The sequence below is a fragment of the Diadema antillarum genome, unplaced genomic scaffold (genome assembly GCF_040938485.1).
Source record: "Diadema antillarum isolate AM-2024a unplaced genomic scaffold, OU_Dant_1.0 scf00000018, whole genome shotgun sequence".
NCBI lineage: Eukaryota > Metazoa > Echinodermata > Echinoidea > Diadematoida > Diadematidae > Diadema > Diadema antillarum.
The window spans coordinates 440022-462424 of record NW_027270907.1 but is presented as its reverse complement, the minus strand read 5'-3'; the positions used below and the strand labels follow the sequence as shown (position 1 = coordinate 462424).

Sequence of the window (22403 nt, the reverse complement as noted above, 5' to 3'; positions counted from 1 at the left end):
GAGTACCTGGTACTACACACTCCTTTTCCCCGCTTGCCTGGGCAACTACATCTTACTGTTGGGACAGTGAAAAGCATGGCCACCTACATGTACCTGTTCAGACATGAGTATCGGGTGCTTGGCCTATAGCTTATTGGGGCATGAGAGGGAAATATTTTCTCTTTTATTTTTAATGTCCTGTGGTTTACTGAAAAAAAATCAGACTCAAACCCTTCCCATGATAAACTTTTCAATGATTGAATTAAAAAAAAATAATAGTCACAAACAAAGAAATTGCAATGAACATTTCAACACGTTATCTGGAAAGAATTAGAGAAGAGAAGCATTTTTCCATCCTAACATTGCAGTCTTGACGTCCAACAGGGTTAAACAATGGCCCTCGCCATGTGTACGTGTGCACCAGATCCACTAGAGGAATCAATCCAAACTTTCACACAGCCTCGATTTCCAACAAAAATGGCAGTCACGCTACAGATGATCACAACCTACAAAAAAACAAAGAGCGCTTTCCACTCGCAGTTCCGTGCACCTACAAATCGATCACGAAAGAAGCTCACAATTTGAGCATATTCTGTCTGGATGGTCTGGGCATTAGACGACTTCAACTAATCTTCATAGTCTTGTGCGGTAACGTCATTTCATGTGTGATGGCTGCTTTTGCGATGAAAAAAAAAACCACATAAATTCCTGAGATGACAACAATCTGTGAAATTGTGTTGCCGAGAGAACTTTCCCTTTAAATAAAATTATAGTATTCACCTGATATGCCTTGTATGCTATAAGTTATCGGTTTTGAAAATACAAAGAAAAAAAAAGTCATTTTTTTTTCAGTTCATTTCCATACCCCAAATGCACATGTAACAAATTTGTGACGAATTTCATTTCCATAATTTTGAATTCATTTTAAAAGCAATATCAATTTCATAACTGCTGAATAAAAAGATTAAGAACATCAAGCTATTTTGGCTAAACATCGCATATCTTGACATATTACGCTCTTGCTTTTTCTAGTATTTGAAAAATACCATTTTGCTCGTATCATATAAATTTTTCCCACATCAAATGTCCTAAGCCTACAAGCCTCTCACAACCCAACCAACTTTTGCCACTTTCCCATACCTGTTAACAACCACCACCACCACCATCCATTTCAAATTTCACCTGATTCAAAGGTACCTTTTCAAACGCAAGTTCTTACTTTCCTTTCCTTAACAAAAAAAAGAAGCAAAGCAAAGCTCTTTTTATTCCGTCCACACACACACACACACACATACACACTTCTACCAATCACGTCTGCTAAATTTGTGGCACTACCCCACCGTACGGACACTGGCATGAGATGGCGAGCGTCAGAGCAGAACACATTCGACGGCAAACACACCGTCGGGCCATGCCGCCACACCTACTCCTCCTTCCATCTCGGCAAATGCGCCGGCCCGGAAGCTCCTTCGAGTCACATCCTCGACAAGCAGCACTCCCATTTCAGTTTCCTCCTCCTCCTCCTTCTCGTTTGTCCTTCCAAGCCCTAGTCATAGCTTGTCGGGCTCAAAGTCCAGCACCAAGAGTTTCGTTTCCTCCGTGCCGTTGCGGCTGCCCACTGCGCACACCAGCTTGGTCTGGTTGGCGCACACCCTCCACACGACGCCTCCGCTGCCCCCGCTGTCCAGCTGCACCAGGTTGCGGATGAACTCGCCGGTGTTCAGGTCCCAGAGCTTGACGGTGCCGTCGTCCGAGCAGGTGATGACAAACTTGCGGTTGAACTGGAGGCAGGTCACAGCACTCTGATGCTTGTTGGCACCTGCCATCAGACAATTTGTACAGTGATATCTTCAGTGAAATTTGGACACTTCTAACCTTGTTTTTCACAGATCGCATCATCCATATCTTATGTATTATATTCATCTCTCAACTAAACTACTCAAAAAAAAAAGTTCAGATCCACTTTTTCTTTTGTGTATAACTTTTTTTTTTATATCAGGTACCGGTATTTTACTTCTGGAAATACCCCATTACAACTTTCCTGAATGACTTCAAACACACCGTAATCAATGTCACATCTAGTTGGTTTCAGTTGGTGTATAATGTCTCTGTCATTATTGCACTTCATGGAGTAACAGCTGACCACATGAAGTGATACCAAAAAAAAAAAGTAGTCCTTAACTTCTTTTGAGCAGTTTATAAGCACATACTGCGGCTTCAATCACACTTCACAGACAAGTAATGTCCATCAACTGTTTCATACAGCAGCACAAAGTGCTATCTTTGATACCCATTTCAGGCATGGTCAATATGCTTTGCACCAACACAGAGGCAAATATTAGTTTGTCATCTGTGTACACTAAGCTTATATTTTTTTATCCAGTTCCTACATCACAGATGACTACAAAAGTTTGATCTGATCATTTCTTGTTTTTCATTCTTTATCAAGAATGCAAAATCAGGTGGGACTTCATACCTTGTAGAGTCTGCAAGCACTGGCCCGACGTGATGTCCCAGATCTTGACGGTGGAGTCGGCATTCCCTGATACCAGGATGTTGTCCTTCAGTTCCATCCCGCTGGTGAGGGACTGGTGACCAGTCAGCGTGTGCTTGCATTCACCCGTCTCCGCATCCCACACCCTGATGGACGTGTCCAACGAACCACTCACTATGTGGACCCCGTCAAACTGTGTGGTATACACAGAAACACCAGCGGACATGGATTGGCAAAAATTTTTGACATGCTGGTGCGGCAAAACATGACATCAATTACCTCATTTCTAGCATTCTGTAGAAACGTGCACAAAGTCACTCCCAGATCATCATGGGTTCACTGTTCCTATTATTCTGTCCTCCCATCCTTCCATCCTCTTATCTTTCCATTCTCCTATCCTTACATCTTCCTACTCTTCCATGCTCCTATCCTTCCATCTCCCATCCTTCCATCTTACCTTCCATCATCCTATCCTTCTATCCTCCCATCCTTCCATCCTCCTACCATTCCATCATCCTATTTTCCTATCCTTTCATCTTCCTATCCTTCAATCCTCCCATCCTTCCATCCTCCTATCTTTCTATCCTCCTCCTATTCCATCATCCTATTCTCCTATCCTTCCACCCTCTTATCATCTATCCTCCTGTCCTTCCATACACCTATCTGTCCATCCTGTCCTTCTATCAATCTATCTTTCCACCCCATCCTTCCAGCTTCCTATCCTTCCTATCCTGCCATCCTCCTATCTATCCATCCATCCACCTATCATTTCATCCTCATTTCCTTCCATCCTCTTATCTGTCCATCCTATATTCTCCTATTCTTCCATCCTCTCTCACTGACCTGTAATGAGTAGACCCGATTGGTGTGACCTTGTAGCGTGTGCAAGCACTCCTCAGTCTCTGGGTTCCAGACCTTCACCGTGTAGTCATAGGCTCCGCTGACCACCCTTCGGCCGTCGTACTGGACGCACCTGACCGCCGCCACATGACCCATGAGCACGTGGAGACATTGACCTGTTTCAATGTCCCAGACCCGTAACGTGGCATCTCTTGACCCACTAACAACCCTGCAGAATACAAAATAGTAAAGGTGAATATATATATCTTCATTGTACCTACACCGTGATTATACATACACATATGGCTTGATAATTTATCAGTGCCAAAGCAAGTTTCCAATCAACATGCTATATCATCACATAGTGCTCTGACTGAAAAGGAGAATGCCCTTGATTTCTTATATGGTGCATCAAGTCACATCAAAGTGTTTACATGTATCTTTCACTCGATATTCAAAATTTTAACTAACTGACAAAAATTTTGCAAACATTCCTCTTAGCACAAATACAAACTGTCACTATCGCCACTTCTGGATCATGTGCCCGTTTGTGAAATTACAACTCTCACATCTCCTCAGTCATGTGCCATTCTTTGCATGGTGATGTAGCAAGCAATTTATTAAAAAGCATAAAGTCCACATATTCCCAGAATTTTTTAAACAAGTTTGTTTTGGTTTGGTCTCACAGAAACAACTAAAAATGGCTGGCAAAAAACAACAAAAACATATACAAACAACAGATACAGAGTCATAGCTGCCAAACAATCTTGCCACTCTGTGGTTGCAGCCACTACAGAATGACATCACAGGAAACTTGTTGTAGTTGGAATTTCCCTGTCGTGACTGTGGGGATTTTATCAGCACTGTCGGTACCATCACGCGAGGGGACTCAAAATTGTTTTTCTCCACAAAGCACCCATACTGGACTCTGTGTTATACTCCCTGTTACATTGCCAGAAGAAGGCCATATGCACAATGTCAGTCTTTATTATGTTTCAGGTATATTTTTATGAAAACCTATCATTCACAGGTACAATATATGGCTAAATACTTTGGACAATAAGTTAAACGTAGCATGAATGCTGTGAATTGCTTGTACACCTTTACAAAATGTAATACAAGAGGAATATACATGTACTATCAACTTCATTATAAAAACTTCAGCCTTTGCACTGTTATGGATGTGTCCAACAAGTTTTGGTGGCAAAAATCTTCTTTTTTTTAACCCTATATCTGTCACATACGCCGTAGCCAGACTGCTCAGACATTTTGCAGTGCACAGACACAAGATTGTTGATGGCCATTTCTGATTATTATTATTGACATTAATGTGTCATGTTATACATCATTTGAAAGCTTATGGTCTAAACTTTAATTTTCCGTAATAATCTGAGTGAGGGCGCACTTCAATTTTAAGTAGGACGCCCTCTTATGTCACATAATTATCAATGCAGACATATTTCTACATGTTACCACCTCATTTTTCCACACAACATAAGCTTGCATCACAAAAAGGTCTCATAGATGTTGTAGAGAATTTATTCAGCTTTCAGATGGTATGATTTTTTCATCAATAGCATCAGTACTTTTCATTTTATGAACAAAAGTCTGTGGCAATTACAACCTAGATTTCACACATTTTTGTAATTTCTGATTTTTTGAGTGACGTTGGCCTGAAAGTAGACAAAGCATGTTTGTATCCTGTCAAGCTGAAAATATAAATTGAATTGTGCTTTTTTCTTTCAAATTTATATTAATCTTGTCCTATGATAATGCCATAATCATAAGATAATCTAAGGATAAAAAATGTTATTGAAAATATCGACGTTGGATTGTCCATGCATTCCAGTTGATCATCATATGCTAGTCTACGACTTTCTGCACTTTCCTTATTGAAACAGAATTAACTATCACAGCAGTCATTTTCTTTATGATAAACCTGCATTGATCTGAAGTTTCGCATAGTGACGGTTTCATCATGTAATAATAATAAACAGTCAAACATACCCCAACATCAAGACTGTACAGCTTCAAGCCGCCAGCAGGAAGCTACTGTAACCCTATTGCTCCTTCCACCTGCCCCGCTGGCCCCGGCTAACTAGAGACCCATTGCACTGCTGTAACTGCTGCACCGAATGAGCAGTGTTCATCTATTCTTCAGATCATTTATGAGGCCGATATTACTGAAACTATACACCTTCACAGAATTCAGAGATGTTGAAATCCCTAATCTGAATGTTTTCACTTCATGTTTTACTATTTTGACTTAGATAAAATAGATGAAAATTGACCCACGTGTACGATCTTTTCATCGCTCGCGGCGATCTCTATTACAGTCCCACATATACAGATTCGTGTAAGTTCTCCACACATGGCAAAACTGTACACAATACATTGCAGTCTGAATGCAAATGAACATGGGCGGGGCCACCACAATTTCTTGGACTTTGAGAAAGCTTTCCTGATTGGTTAAAGGTGGAGAAGCTTTTTTCACGCTGGAAGTCGTTTCCTTACACTGTCAGCCAATCACAAATGAGTTTATAGAGTGGTAGTGTCATAGCCTTTGAAGTAATCTGTCAATCAAAATAGGGCCGATAATATCGGCCGAAGCATTTCTATTGCAGTTTTTGGGCCGATTTAATCGGCCCGTGACAGAGATAGGGTTAAAAGAGTGGAATAAAGAAGAGGACTTACGAACTCACAATGTTCAAAGGTTAGAAAAACAAATGTCTACATACTTGTTGCCATGGAGATGCATACACCTGACCGTTGAGGTATGGCCATAGAGAGTATGTATACAGTGACCAGTGTCAGCATTCCACACCTTCAGTGTTCTGTCCGTCGACCCACTGATGACAATGTTGTTGTTCATCTGCGACGACCAGACACCCCCCGTGTGGCCAACCAATGTTCTTTGGCACTGCGTAGGTAAAACATGCAACAGGAAACCAACAGTCAAATCAAGCATGCATATAAACATGGCTGTAATTAACACAGAGGACATGTGTACAAAGTGCAGAAGTAATTAGGTGCTTTTACCTTGATGCATGATCTGGCACAGGGCCAAGCTACGGTGTAACCTTTTGCAAGAACTAATCTGAATTTCACACAACAAAGCTAATTAGTCTCAATCAGTAAAAAAAACTATTACTTGTAGATATCAAGTAGGCACATGAAAATGCAAGTTATATTGCATTTGAAAATCTAATCTGCTACTGGTGATAACACCATGCCACATGTGACAAAACACACGAAGACACAAAAAATGTGCCTCCAAACAAAAATGTCTTTTGCCAGATCAGCACTGCTCAGTAAACCTAAATAGAGACAACACACACAGTAGGTACATTCATCATGGCAATTTCATGCATTGACACCCTTTAAATGTCCTAATTATTATGAAAGGAAAACTTATGACACCTGAAACCTAATTGCCTTTCACAGCACTATTCCATCGCTCTCATAACCCATCAACACAGAATCACAACATGTCAGTGGACAATTGTCAGGACGTTCACAATGAGCTGACTCACCTTGCCGGTCAGCGCTGACCACACCTTCAAGGTGTTGTCGTCTGACCCGCTGACTATCCTCTGACCGTTGAACTGAAGACAGGTGATCACGTGGTCATCGTGTCCCTTTAGAACCTGCACAGCCAATGAGAATGTATTGAACACATGCACATCTTCATCCTCTTGTCATAAATACAGTACATGTATGGATCAGATATATATGCACATTCAACAGGTAGATCAAAGATCATGAAGACAGCCGATGACTATACATATCATATGCATGATGATCATAGAAAGATACAACAGACTATCATTAGACAGGCCATAGATAAGGGGGAAAATTGTTGCTGTGTATTTGATGCTTCAAGTTCAAGATATACTGTATGAAGAGAACAAAAAACTGCATGGAAGCCTACCAGGGTTACAATCACACACACACACACACACACACACACAAAAACACCAAACACAACTATATTACCATTAATACTTTGGCATTTGCTTCAAATCATTGTTGTCCAGTGCACGTAATCACTTGGTCCCACATACCAATATCTGTGCAGGTACTCCCCCCCATGGATGTGATCAACCCTGGTCCCAATAATATTGTGTGTACCCTGAGTGGGCCAAAGTATTTGTCGTTCTCACCTCATCTACATCATTTCCTCCTTTTGAGTGCATAATCTAATTAGGGTGAGCTCGCCATTCCCAAGTGTACAATTAACCTTTCTGTTCCCTAGCAGTACTAACGAATGCTCTGTTGTTGTTGTTGTGTACTGTCAATAGCACATGCATTCAACCCACCAGGATACAATACAATACGCTACAGTATGTATGACACACATAAAGCTTTAGATGTAGCACTGTTACTCTTTTTCTTTTAATACCAAGATACATGCAAACATGCAAACATGTGAATAACTTTAGATCGATTACTCTGATGTCCTCTCAAGTGCATACCTAATAGGGAAGTGTGTGCAATTAAGATATAAATACACTGACACATTTACTGATAAGTAATCACTATAATCACCTTCCCCTTGAAAAATGCATTGTCCATAATCATGAACACTGATACTTCATTTCACACCTACAAAATCAACACCAATCAATGATACTTGGTACATATTTACTTCCTTCTTCATAGCCCATGTACGTACCATTCTGTGTTCTTCCTGAAATTTGTCCTTGAGTTTCATGGCTTGATTCTAATCTGATTTCACTGTCAATTACACCAGCCTAATAATCCCTTTAATCTCTTTTACTTGGTTTTATAACTATGCAGACAAATGCTAAGCAAGGAGTTGTTGCCGATTGTATGCCGATCTGACAGTATTTTTGGCTCATGGAACTTCTTTGAGAATGCAATCAACTCACCTTCCACGGCTTGATGTCGCCAAACCTCCAGTTGTACTGGATTTGGCGCTGCCTGAGGTACATGCTCTTCCAGGGGCTCCGGGGCACGCCGGAGTTGGAGCGGCGTTTCGTCTGCTTGCCGTTGAGTTCCTCGATGCCCGCCTCCCGACACTTGTCCTTCCAGAGGAGGTTGTCCTCACAGAGAATGCGCCAGTAGTGGCAGGTTTGGGCAGCCCTGAGCAGATCTCGTGGCTCCAGGAAAGACAGGACGTAGAGCGCCAACTGGAGACCAAAAAAGAGTAGCACACGGCATGAAATAATCCTGTCTCGAATGGCGAATAGCAACCCTCAAAAATATACCAGGTATAGGTACAGATACAGGCATATCGAATGCAATCTCCAATGTGTCATAACTGCACAGAGTACCCAAGTGTTATATCACAGCTGTTTATCATCATGGAAACTGGTTCTAAACAATCTCACCCTGGCCCGACTATCAGTGAACACCATTGCTGCTACATGTATACCATGCTTTCAACCAGTACAAATCCAAGCTATAGACATATTCGATTTTGAAACACTGTAACTTATATCAGCCATAACTGAAGGGCTTCCAAAAGATCAGAAAAGAAGATTCAAGGTTAAGGGTAAAATGCAATGAGTCAAGTGCATTGCTATGTCTGTGCATATAAGTGTATATCAACTACACATACTGCTATAATAGTAGGCATACTAAAGACCCCCTCCCCCCCCCCCCCCCCAAGTTACAGCTGAAATAGACAATAACATAAAGAAAAACAGCACCCAAACCGAACAGGTCCAAACAGAAGACTGACATCATCGCTTTGGTACTCTATTTTACCTATTGTAGAGAATTTACACTCTATGGACAGTCAGCTGGGGGCAAGTACACAGTAGTTTCCTGTCATTGATTGATAGATAGCTGAACATTCACTGAGTTGACCTTAGAGCTAAAGAGGTCCACTGTCAGCAGTATCAATGTTTTCTCCATAGCTGACACATTTGATCAGAAACATAAGGTTCTGTCAAACATTATGACAAAAACACTTGAGGAAACGTGTGGTTTTATTGTTTTATTTGTTGAGAAGAGATGACAAATGTCTGCGAGCTATGCTAATAAACATTTCAGCCTTACTCCTACCATAGAATATCTGTGTACTTTGTACTAGCTAACTTTGATAGCAAATAGGGGCACTGCAAACAATAACAGAAGATAAATATTTCTCTTTTGTGAAAGGTTGAATAAACTACAAGTATGAATGATCTTCCTCAAAGCTCAGCTACACAATCGTTTCTTTCTTCTGATCCTCAAGTAAGCAAACATGCATGACTTCCCTGTGATCCCTAAGAATACAGAACATGCATGACCTCACCAATGTGTCGGTCATTCAACTATGTTTGCAGCCACAACCTACATTATTGCAACTTCATAGTACAAGACATTGTACATTGTAGAACGGCCTACACCTTTGTACATGTACATGTACTTGTATCATGTCTTGCTGGTTGGTAATGGTAGCATTATTACGAAGTGAACCTGTTGAGGACTTAGGAGACAAAACAAAAACAAAAACAAAGGTGAAATGGATGGGTCCATTTCAAAGGTGTATGATCTTATCACCTTTCAAGGCGTACAGAGAGAGAGAGAGAGAGAGAGAGAGAGGTAGAGGTAAAAGCCTCTTCTTTCATTACATTGTGATTTGACTTTTGACACCTACATGTACTATCACATGTAACATGTACATTTGATTTCTAAGGATATCAAATGTACAGTATCTTCTCTGAATGAAAATGAACTGATATGTAACACTGTGGTGTCTTCATACATACTGTATATTGTAAAAAATTCCAAAGTAATTTATTTAAATGATGTTCAAATAGATTTTTAAAAATAACACTCAAGCCTACAGTACATACATTTCCAAGTTATGTTGTCACTATTAAGACATCAATTACACCTAGATGACCAAATCGCCATGCTAAGAAACCACTTTTTCCCCCCTTTTTTTAATGGTTTCCTGTAACGCTACCCTTGGGAAAACTGAAAATAGAAGATTTTAGAAATCACTCACAGATTTCCACTTGATCATGTATTAAGCATTCATTTTCAACTGCAAATGTTTTTATTCATTTTAACAAGTGATAAGACACACTGGTAGTGTGTAGGATCATGTACAGTAGCTCAGATTGTTCAAACTGGAACTAGTGTTCAACTGTGCCTCTATTAATGACAACTTCTTTCTGTTCCACCATGAAAGAGTGTGCATACAAGAGAACGCATCTAGGGGACTCCAGGTTTCTTGATTTTAGCTGTTACACAAACCTTACACAAATCTGGTAGCTGTTACACAAAACCTTACACAAATCTCATGGACATGATAAAACAAAATGTATGGTTCCCTTCAAGCATATTTCTAGATGGAAATTGAAAGAAAAATTAATAAATCTGCATTGTAAATGTTTCTTGTATTCCAAATATTGCTGACAATAGTGAATGCTTAGCAGAGAGAGTTCCAGCCCCTATATGTTGTACATTACAGTTACAACTGTACACTGATAGCCTTGTTATGAATTAACAATCATGAATAGCAAACAGTGCAAGATTAGGTGGTGTGCATTCTGCTTGACCTATTCAGCGGAAAAGGCAATTCAATTCTAATCAAATGAATTGATGCAGCGCACACCTAATACTAAGCTGCTATTCGCTGGAATCCCTCCTTCTCCCCGCTCCACCCCTCCCCCCCCCCAAAAAAAAAAAAAAAACACCTCAAGCTTAACAATAACAACAACATGAAATCTATGATTACGTATTTGTTCTACAGCACACCGATTTTAATCACCTCTGATCTTCGGTAAAAGTGACAAATGTATTCAAGCAGAATGACCTTTGCTTACAGTGTTGATCAAGGTTGCCAAATCAAATCCCTTTTAAATGTGATCTATGTCGTGTGCATTGTATGGTGAACATCCCACGCTATCAGCATGACGATTACACGCCAGGCGTCAGTGTAGATTTCAATGAGCTCAATTCATGAAATACCTGCATCTGCGTGTCAGTAATCTAACGAGACAAAACAATGGCCATTCAGCTGTTTCCATCTACATGGGCTATTACGAAGTGACATCTGTTATCAGCAGTGAAATAAACAGCTTTTATTGTGTTTCCATTTCAGACAAATTGGAAAGGACCGCTAGTTTACAGACCAAAATGCAACCCACGTAATGTACAGTTACAAAGTGCTCTATAATCTACACCCACCGTAGGCATCACATTTTGAAATTGAAGAGACTGCCGTACTTAAACAGCTCTGACAGTAGTGAATAGAGATGTTGGCAAGCGAAGGTTTTTCATTTCAGTCTCTTGGGTCAGCATTCTGGAAGATGGCCAAGAATCACAGCTTCTGACACATTTTCAGTAGGCCTTGAAAGGCAAGTTTATCCCCAGATTTAACTGCCACAACAAGGAGTTTAGCATGCAAACATCTCCTTTTCCCCTTTCAAGTTTTTTTTTTCCCTGCTTCTCCGATCCGTGGTCAGTGATACGTGCCAGAATGAGTCGCGAAAGAGGAGTATCACGTACATGTACATTTGTATTGGGCACATTCAAACTCAAGCAACACTATTGAAATGAAAAGCTCTCCAATTGTATTAAATAGCCAAGCCAGGTAAAGAACTGACATTTCAATGGGTATCACAGGAGCAAATACAATTCAACATCTGTTTAATCTAAAGTTGTAGGCAGCGGCTGCATGCACACTTCAAATCCTGTATTAACTGTGCATATGATACAAATACTTCAGATATTGATGTGACTGTGTTTCTGTTTTCGCTTTCAGCGAGCTCATCTTTCATTACAAAGCAGAATCATAGCAGTTCATTTGACAGCAATCTAAAATACCTATAAATTATCACCACTACTGACATCTACTGTACATTACATGCAGGCTTTTTCAGAGTGCCTTCATTGCATGCTTAAAGGGAATGATCACGTGCAATATTCTGCAAGCATCATAACAACAAGTCATAGCAAAAACATGAAGTTGCCTCTAGATTTATTTTAAACCTAAGCTACAATGTAGTTCTATTTTCTCTCTGTATGATTTGATTGACATGTGGGGGGAAAGAGTCAATTCCTGTACCGAAATGTTTCACAAGATCGGATGATTAACGAATAACACATTTCTACATAATCCAAAAAAAGCAGTAGTTATAACATACAATCACCACCGCTTATTCAGAATGACGTGGGAGTAAGACCTTCATCCCAATTAAGTGAATGTTTCTGATTACGGGAGGTCAGAATTTAAGTTACAGTATGTGCTCTCAACACAAAGTTCAATACATGGGTCTTCATGCATCACACCATAATTTGCACCCATCTGAATAATGCCAACAAAATCAGATTGTATTTGTATCTGCATGCATACTGCCTGCTCAGTAAAAATGGCATGCCTTACACATGTTGCTATGGTATTCTCCCAATCATGCAGCCCTCCTATGTATGAGAGTCCTGACTAAAAAGCAGCGACTGTACTTTGGAAAGGGCAATGAATTATTTTCTTTCATTTGTTTTTTCTTCTGGGACTTGATATGACTTGATTGACATACAGTACATTGTATAATAATGAGATAAGATTTTGTAATCACAGAATGAATTTTTATTGACTCATAATGAACAAATGCAAGTCAACAACAATGAAATTGTATATATCTTTGCAACGCATTTCGTTACGCTAATTTTCCATAACTTTTAAAATCGAGCAACTTTCGACAAACTTACCTCACGTGGAAGCAATGAGATGAAATCCCTCTGAAACTGAGGTTCAATGATGGACATGATGTGCCTGACTTCAGAGGGCTCACATCGCTCTATTAATGCATCGAGTGCTTGCCTTTTCTCAGACCCATTCCAGTTCTGCGAGAGAGCAATGCCGTATCAAGTATCAAGTCTCGTTTGAAATTAAATTAATACGAAATTAATCTGAAAAAGCGGCAGACAAGGGAAATGCCAACAAGACCACTCTAAACAGCAAGTGCAATTCTGGATGGGATTTCATTTTGTCTTTTTTGCTTGTCTTCTCACTTTTAAATTGAGATGTGGCATTCCAAGAAATGCATCGATACCACATCCTTGCACATACATACTTATACAGTAAAGAATGGATTGGCGATAACATTCAATACTTGAGCACGCCAGTGTACTGCAACCGGACAGATCAATAAGAAACAAATGTACACACTAATTTATATTTTTCAGCCCCGCTCACGTATAGAATTCTCATGATGAGCTCAGCAAACTCTTCAAACACAAGAAATGACATAAATGCTGTTCCATTCATTTCATTTTATTTCAAACATTGAACAAAAGAGTAAAGTCCACTGTCTCACAGAATTTCTAAAAAAAAAAAAAAATACTACAGGTAGTTTGTTCAGGTTTAAGATATGTTTGGTTGTTGTTCTTCGAGGGGAAGGGCATAAAGTTGAAATCATTATTTGAAATGCTGGATTATAACATGTAAAGCAAAAAAAAAAAAAAAAAAATACTCAGAGTATCACACAGTTCTGTGCAAATTCAGTTTCCTACACATGACTTAGTATTGATTTTCACTACAGCAAAAAACAGAAACAAAAACAACAGCAGCAACAAATAAACAAATAAACAAACAAAAAACAACTGAAAGCTATATTCATTCCCAGGACAAAAAGGTGGGAACTCATCAAGCAGTAGTCACAAATCCATATATCTCACAAACTCCTCCAAAGCTTGTGACTTGTAAGTAACCTCTTAAAGCATTTAAGAAAGCGGGTCGTCCCTGGCCAACACCCAAGTGAGAATAAGCCAGGTATTTATTTTGGGAAAAGAGCCAATTCAACAGGAGTGCAATAGCCAAAAGTCTAGCCAGAAGTTGATGACCTCGTGACCTTACAGCCTAGATGCCCTATTTCAAAGTGCACTTGGCTGGGGAACGTAAAAGCTGCAGCTAGGCTCTGGGAGAAACACACACGTATACAAGATAACGGATACGTGCTGTAGGCTTAAAATTCTTGTTTCCTTTTAAAAGAGCCAAAGAGAAGATGGGGATGGAATGAAATGAGGACTCAACAAAGCAAACTCTTATCATTTACCGTTTGCAGATGAAACAAAAACCCAGCCTTAGTGCTTCAAAATAGTTCTAAAATGTGAGTTAGGGATAGAAACGAGTGTGAAAAAGCTGATCAATATAATCAATGTTAAATATTGTCAAATATACAAAATGGGGACAATAGTTATAAAATAGTTTCTAAACTAAACCGTCTACAGTTATGGTTTAGTGGTAAAAATAGTGATATCTCCATATTTTAGGCTTTATTGCAAAATTTCTTTACGGTATGATGTTTTGTGATACAAGTGACCTACACATATGCATCAAATGTGATAACTCGAACATTTTTAAAATCACTGCTCCCAATGGTAAACAGTACCTTTAAACAAAACTGGAGGCAGAAATGTCACAGTGATAGTAAAAATGACAGAAAATATATTTATATCATGGGGAGAGTATGTTACAAAAACAACGAAAATGGTATAACATACCTGGAACATTTTCAGCCAAGGGGACAAGTTGGACGGAGGGGTTTGATGCTGGAGTAGAGCGGTGAGGCGCTTGCGCGGCGGCGACCCGGAAGAGGAAGACCCACTTGACCGCAGAACCGGCGATAATGGATACGGGGCAATGCTGCCACTCCTGCGACAGAAAAATCCATTCAGATACCGCATTTTCCTCACACCTGAAATTTGTAGGCCATCTCTAGAGCACACTTTAAAATCTTACGGTCAAGCTTCTCTTACACACCACTGTCCTATGCACAAACAGAAGTTCTTGATGACTTACATTTGAAAAAAAAAAATCATGCACAACAAATATCAACCTCTAAATATTTTTCATATTATATTGACGTACACCAGTACTGCATTTCTCTAATTCATAATGATTCATAAATCCATTACCATTAGGGTCAGATACATACACGTACTATGGCAACAGGCTGGAACGCTCCCCAGGGAGTGGAGAGTGAGCACTGTCAGTGCTGGTGGGAAATAATATCTCCAGAGACCAGGGTAATAATAGTATGTACAATGTACAGTGTATGTGCTTTGAGCACCCTATCGTACGTCAAAAAAAAATTACAACGGGACCCTCCACAAAGATAACTTTAAAAATAGTGAATCAATCCAAATACAATTTCAGGATACAAAACCATAACTCATTGTCCACATCTTACAGAAAACCCCATTTGATTTGCTTCAGTGGTCAAAGAGAAATTAGGAATTTTGTAGAGCATGTGAGGAATCTCTTCCCTCCAAGTTCTGACTATTGTGTTCACAAACAACAGCATCCAAGTGCTAAACTTGGAAGAATCAGACTCATGACATGCTTCACAACAATCCACATTTCTCTGTGACCGCTTAACCACATTGAATGGGGTTTTCTGCAAAATAGAGCTAAGATGTTACATTTTAAGCCTCTGAAGTAGCATTTAGACAGTTTAATCCACTTAGGTGATATCAATGCGAAAATCTGATTGTAATTTTTTTTTGGACATTCTCTATAGAGTGGATTTAGCGCAATATAAATTCATATCATTATTACTATGATTGTTAAATAAATACGACGATATGACCTCAATAGCACTTTTTTTCATGAGGACGTAAACTGATCAAATGCGCTAAAAAAGCAAATGGACACTTCGAAGAAGGCACTCACTTGATGATTTTGTGTGTTTTGCATGATTTCTTGCTGGTTGATGCTTCATCAGCCCCTGGTTGTAAGTCTGCTGACTTCCTCTTTACCTGTAGCATGAAATAGTTTCACAAAGTCAATTTCCTCCTACAAACACAGCCATGTAGAAGTACATTGTACATTGTACATTCACACTACTGATCAAATGTTCTGAGGAACTGGAAGTTAAGAAACAAAATATTTCAATATGAGCGCTACAAAGTCTCAAGTTGAAATATAAAACTCTTTCATAGCCTGCATTCAATTCCATGATACTGAAATGCTGCAGTATGTATTCAAGTATTCACTTCAGTTTCAGCAACAACACAATATACCATAGACTCATTGTCACATTTTCTGAACTAGTATGATAAATACTGATTACATCATTTGAATATTGACACATTTTCACAAAATTATCTAAGGCGCACCTGGTAAACTAGGGACGGCGAGCGACGCGGTGCGACGCTTCTGCAAATTTCTTTCAATTTCCGACGTCAAAGGACACCCAGCGACGGTTAGCGACGGCGTACAATCACTAGTTTAGACTGCGTGTCGGCGGGCGCCGCCGAGCGTCGCAAAGCGTCGGCTAACTCCCAAGTATACTTGTAAAAGACGAGCCCTCACAAATGGACCGTTGCATGTACGAAAAGGAGCTTACCTGGTGGCCGTCTCGCTGCGTCCGCAAAATAAGCTCCTTCCCTCTACCCTCCCGATGCGTCCCGATGCGTCTCGAAGCGTCCCTCGTTGAATGGCGACTATTGTTTCGTAATGAATAGAAAGCTAAAGTGCTACAGTGCTAAGCGGAGAAGCCATCGGCAATCCAGGATTTGGGGCCACGCACTGTTTTGACATGAAAATTGCACTTACTGATACATGTGCAAATGTATCTTAGGTTACAGAAATGAATTGTGACATGATTCAACTCCTCAGCAATGCAACTGCGAACCAAATTCGGCAATTAGTATTAAGGAGGAAATGCCATAAATATACTATTGCTTGATGCTTAAAAAATCGCGAGTTTACCGTTTAATTCGCGCTACTCGCTCGCTACTCATGATCCGAATCCCCGATACGCGTGCGTGTACGTAGTGCAGCGTCCGGGTCCGAGTATACTTGGGCACACAATCTGCGCCCTGGGCTTGCGATGAAATTTTATGAAGCACAGCTGTGACTTGTGCTGAGAGCTAAAACATCAAATGCAAGTCCCCGCACCGTACGTAAATTTTCATTTAAACGCAAGGAAGTTCATTGCTAAAAGGAAGCGTGATTCCGTAGGCAAATATAGAACGCAACCTTCACTAATGAAATGGAATAGAAAGTGCTACATATTACTAGCAGACAAAGCGGAGAAGCCATCGGCAATAGGACAGGGTTTGGGGCCACGCACTGTTTTGACCGGAAAATTATACTTACTGATTTTCTAGGTTACAGAAATGAATTCTGACATGATTCAGCTCCTCAGCAGTGCAGTTTCGAACCAAATTCGGCATTAAGTATGAAGGTAGAATTGCTGCCCGATGCTTACAAAAATCGCGAATTTACCGTTTCGCGCTACTCGTTCGCTACAACTCCCGATATCGATCCGAAAAATCCCCGATACGCATATTAAAGTATTATGTGTTATAGCGTGTGGTATAGTGCACATAATCTAAGCACTGAGCTTGGGAAATTTCAGTAGTTGTGAGAGGTGAAGCATCAACAAATGCAAGTTCCCGCCCGAGAGCGAGCCGTACGCAAATTTGCATTTTATTGCAAGCAAGTTCATTGCTAAGCGGACGCTCGATTTCGTAGGGAAAATATCGAACGCAACCTTGACTAATCCAATGCCAATTTGCGTTTGTTTCTAATTCAACGCAAAGTTTCAGGCAAAACTGTATTACTTATTTTCAGTTGCAAGTCAAATCTCTCACAGGGCCAGCTGAGCCCTGGTCCCAACAACTTTTGTTACTGTCAAGGCACGACGGACATCCACTCGTTGGTATTCGATATTCCAGAATGCGTTCGGAATACCTTTTATCTCAGTGGCGCAGCTGCAGCTGCAGGCATGCACTCGAGAATGCGCGCATTCTACACCCATTCCGGCCGTCGCCTGGGAATGCTCAGCGTATTAAACTCTAGGGCCTAGAAATAAGCCGGGCATTCCGGAATGAAACTGAGAATGCATCATTAACAATGAGGGTGACTTTGTCTAATCTCTCTATTGTCTGTTAAAACCTAACGGTAACACTACCAACAGGATTAATTTGCCAGGGTTCACAGCCTTTGTCTTCTAGAATGCATTCGATCAGCCCCACGCTTTCACCAGTGAGGTGCATTACGTACATCGCCGCTACTAGCTCACCGTTTTGCTTCCTTCGTCTGTCGCTAGCTAGCTAGCTAGCTCTCAACGATCGAACAGAAGACGTGGCTCTAGCTGGCCTGGTACATACATTGCGAAGGTACCAAGGTAGTCTTTATCCAGGCATGCTAGATTTCGAATTTTCTATCAAAGGACATTTAATTCAGTTTTCGCCTAGAAGGGATAAATCAATCCTTTTGCATGGCTACGTGAACATTTGTGATATCAGGGAGGTGAGGTCTGTTCGCTATATGCTTTTTTTTTAGGCGAAAAGAAAGACAAAACAGTATCATATGACGTTTACAGGAACTCAAAAGGGGCTTTTACTCAAGACTAGTGCTAGAGACATGTCCCTGGCTCACTCCCACTCCCTTCCCAGGCCAGACTGTCTAATTGATATCTACACGTGGTTTACAACACAGGTGGGGTGTGAAGGAATGCATACGCGCATTCCTTTGCTGGCAGGCAACACTAACTTATTGATTGATCCACTCTGCTTTCATGGAAATTTCCACAAGCTTGGCCTGGCTGGGGCATAGGTATCATTCCCATTTATTCAGCTAGCACATGTTCCTTTGTTTGTTTGTTTTAGTTTTAGTTTAGTTTTGTTTTTGTTTTTGTATTGTACCGAACTTCTTCTTTGTCGGGTGGGCTGGGGAGAGGAAAGATCAAAGTGAGCTGAGAGGGAATGAGACCGGGAGAGGGGAATCAAAAGGAGGAATCGTCTGCTAAGCATGTTGTCTCCTATACTTTTGCACAGTTCCATATTAAATTGTCATCAAATGCCGATCATGTGAAATTAACCGGATTTGGATCAAACAGAATTGAACTGATATGAATAATAATATGAAAATCAGTGCTGTTGCTACAATACAAACGCATTCTACGTCACTACGAATGATAACAAGTTACTGATCTTATACTGCAGGACATATAATGTATTACAAAGCGTTTTTAAAGTGACAGGGCTGTATGAAATTACAAACCAGCGTGGCTAACGAGCTACCCTCACAACCATGAAGCAAACGGGCAAATTACAGATAGGAAAATTATTCGACATGTATTCTAGCATGTTCCCGAGCTGCATGTTATTGCTATTTACTTTCGAACGTAAAAGCAAACATGTGACATTGTATATATCATCATACGGAGTTGAATATTATCGTTATTCATTTCCGAACGTTAAAGCAAACATTCAGCATCTTCCGGGGCCGAATGCTGTTGCTATTTACTTTCGAACATAAAAGCAAACATCAGACATTTATTTTACCATCGTCCGGAGTGGAATATCATTAATATTCATTTCCCAACGTCAAAGCAAACGTGCGATATTTATTTCAGCATCTTCCACAGCCGAATTATATCCTTATTCATTTCCCAACGCAAAATCAAATACTCGACATTAATTTTAGCACCGTACGGAGCTGAATCTTACCGTTATTCATTTCCAAAAGTATAAGAAAACATCCGACATTTATTTTAGTATCATACAAAGTCAAATATTACCGTTATTCATTTCCCAAAATTAAAAACAAATATCCGACATCTATTTTAGCATCTTTCGGCGGTAAATGTTATTGCTACAGATTCGAACATAAAAGCAAACATCAGACATTTATTTCATCGTCGTACGGAGTTGAATATTATTGCTATTCATTTCCGAACGTCAAAGGGATCATTCGACATTTATTTTAGCATCTTCCGGAGCTGACTGTTCTTGCTATTTACTTTCGAACGTAAAAGCAAACATGCGACATTTATTTCAGCATAGAGCCGAATGTTATCTTTATTCATTTCCGAACGCAAAATCAAATATCTGACATAAATTTTAGCACCTTAGGAAGCTAAATCTTACTGTATTCATTTCCAAAAGTATAAGCAAACACCCGACATTAATTTTAGTATCATACAAAGTCGAATATTACCGTTATTCATTTCTCGAAAATAAAAACAAATATCCGACATTTATTTTAGCATCTTATGGAGTGACTGTTAGCGCTGTTCATTTCCAAAAGTATAAAGGCAAACATCCGACTTTTCTTGGTGGCCCGACCGGTCCACCAAAATCTTCCCTCGGATAGGACATAAAATGGAGGTCCCGTGTATGAGAGAGTCACAGCTCATGCACGTAAAAGATCCCGCTTCATTCATTCATCGCAAAGAGCAGGGTGTCTAACCCGGTGAAGTGGTCCCACCCCACAACCAACTGGACCCCATGGAAGACCAGCTTAGTGTAACTGAATATGGGCTATCCAGCCATCTTCACAGATGGAAAATGAACAACAACAATCTTCATATATGAAATTTTGGTGCCCGACGTGCGTTTTTTGATGGCCCCGGGCCACCGCTAGTGTCGAGACCTGACGGTATACCTGGTAGGTATAGCAACAGGGTTGGCGTCTCAATCTGGCAAGAAAAAAATACGAATGTATCGAACTGCGGTACGAAACGCAACTTTAGGCGACGAGTATTATGTCGTAAAAAACAAACTAACCAACACACAGAAAAATCGAACAAAAACAAAATCTCTGTGTTAGAAATCCGTTTCCAGAGACACTTTTACTCATTTTTTTTTCACACTGAAACACAACGTGTATAATAATATGGCGCGACTTTACTTTCTCACAACGCAACAGGACGGCGTGTCGTTCTTTTAAAGGTCAAAGACAATAGTAGAGGTGCACGAGGCCGCTATCATTCTTCGTGAATGAATGGTTTCAGTAACGCGTCTGCATTCTCGGACGCATGAATAGAGGATTTTATAATCCCCATTCTCGGAATACGACGGAATGCCTCTATTCACAAGGCTGAGGGGAGTAACAATAGGGCATTCTCAGTGCAGGCAGAATGCGTGGACCCGGAATGAAGTAGAGAATGCCTGCATGCCGGACGCATTCTGGATTACCAGCGACTGGATGTCCGTCGCCACAGCATACAATTCATCACAGATTTGCTTTCTGCTTGAATGTGCGTCATCATGCGTCCCGAGGCGTCCCTCTCTGAATGGCGACTGCTGTTTTTTAATGATAGAAAGCGCTATACACTGACTGGCAAACAAAGAAGAGAAGATTAATCATTATCTTACAATGTCTTAATGAAGTGTAAAGTTACTCTAAATACTATGGATTTGGAAGTAAAACGTGATTCGTTTTCTTCTCCTAAATGCGTTCTTTGAGACCTTCAGCAAATTGTGATAGTCGTCTCTTACGTGCTACTAAGTAGGGTATAGCTCGTTATTCCGAAGGTTCGTTATTCCCGAATTTCATTTTCGGATTAACGAATCTCCGGAATAACGCCACAAATTAATGTTCGGATTAACGAACCTCTAGGTATAGGGAATTTGCGTGTTTCGGATCAACGAACCTTCGGAATAACGAACCTTCAGAAAAGCGAACCTTTTGAATTTTGAATTGATTTGATTTGATTTATTTCATTCTCATTTTCATTTTTTTCCTTTCATTCCACAAAACATAACACCAAGTAAATCTCAAATTCAATCATAAGCATATATACATTACAAAGTATATAACAATCAATGGTATAACAACAAACTTACAAAGATATGCACACATTATGCATACATACTGGAATTACAAAGTTATGTTTTAAGGATTAAAAAATGAGAACTGAGGGGTCCACTAAAAAGCATTGCTTGTAGATTGTGGACCACTCTAAAATATCTTCAAAAATACTTATTATACAATGTAGTTACAAGTCCATGTACATAATACATAATACAGAAAATAAGACAAAATGAAACAAAGAACAGAGACACAACAACATGACATGGCTAAACTGAGGGGGATACGATTGAAAGGAATATAGCAACAAAAAAAAAACAAATTTAAGGGAAGAAGGGAAAGAAAGAGATAAAGAGAGTGCCTACACGCTGGACAGAGAAACGGAAAAGGGGATTGTGGAAGTATTTCGGACAGCTGGTGACTGCACGCGCGGCTGTGGAAAAGTTAAGGATATAAAATGCCGAATTTCTTTACTTTGTAATGCCATTCTTTACTTTATAATGAATAACGAACAGCACCCACTAAGTACAGTTGTATTTAGTGGCAAGTATAGATACGAGGCCGATTGTAGTCATC

The 22403-nt window shown here is 40.0% G+C and overlaps 1 protein-coding gene across 1 annotated transcript in view; it reads right to left on the bottom strand.

Annotated features, from left to right (window-relative positions):
* Positions 1 to 1529: 1529 nt before the first annotated feature.
* LOC139728099 (F-box/WD repeat-containing protein 7-like) overlaps positions 1530 to 22403 on the bottom strand; it is a 40094-nt gene continuing 19220 nt past the window's right edge. Inside the window, exons 4-12 of the mRNA XM_071639065.1 lie at positions 15951 to 16036; positions 14780 to 14930; positions 12986 to 13120; positions 8206 to 8466; positions 6847 to 6960; positions 6052 to 6233; positions 3317 to 3542; positions 2456 to 2666; positions 1530 to 1798 (exon numbers count right to left, since the gene is read on the bottom strand). Coding sequence (XP_071495166.1) covers positions 1530 to 1798; positions 2456 to 2666; positions 3317 to 3542; positions 6052 to 6233; positions 6847 to 6960; positions 8206 to 8466; positions 12986 to 13120; positions 14780 to 14930; positions 15951 to 16036 — 1635 coding nt within the window. The remainder of the gene's footprint in view (positions 1799 to 2455; positions 2667 to 3316; positions 3543 to 6051; positions 6234 to 6846; positions 6961 to 8205; positions 8467 to 12985; positions 13121 to 14779; positions 14931 to 15950; positions 16037 to 22403) is intronic.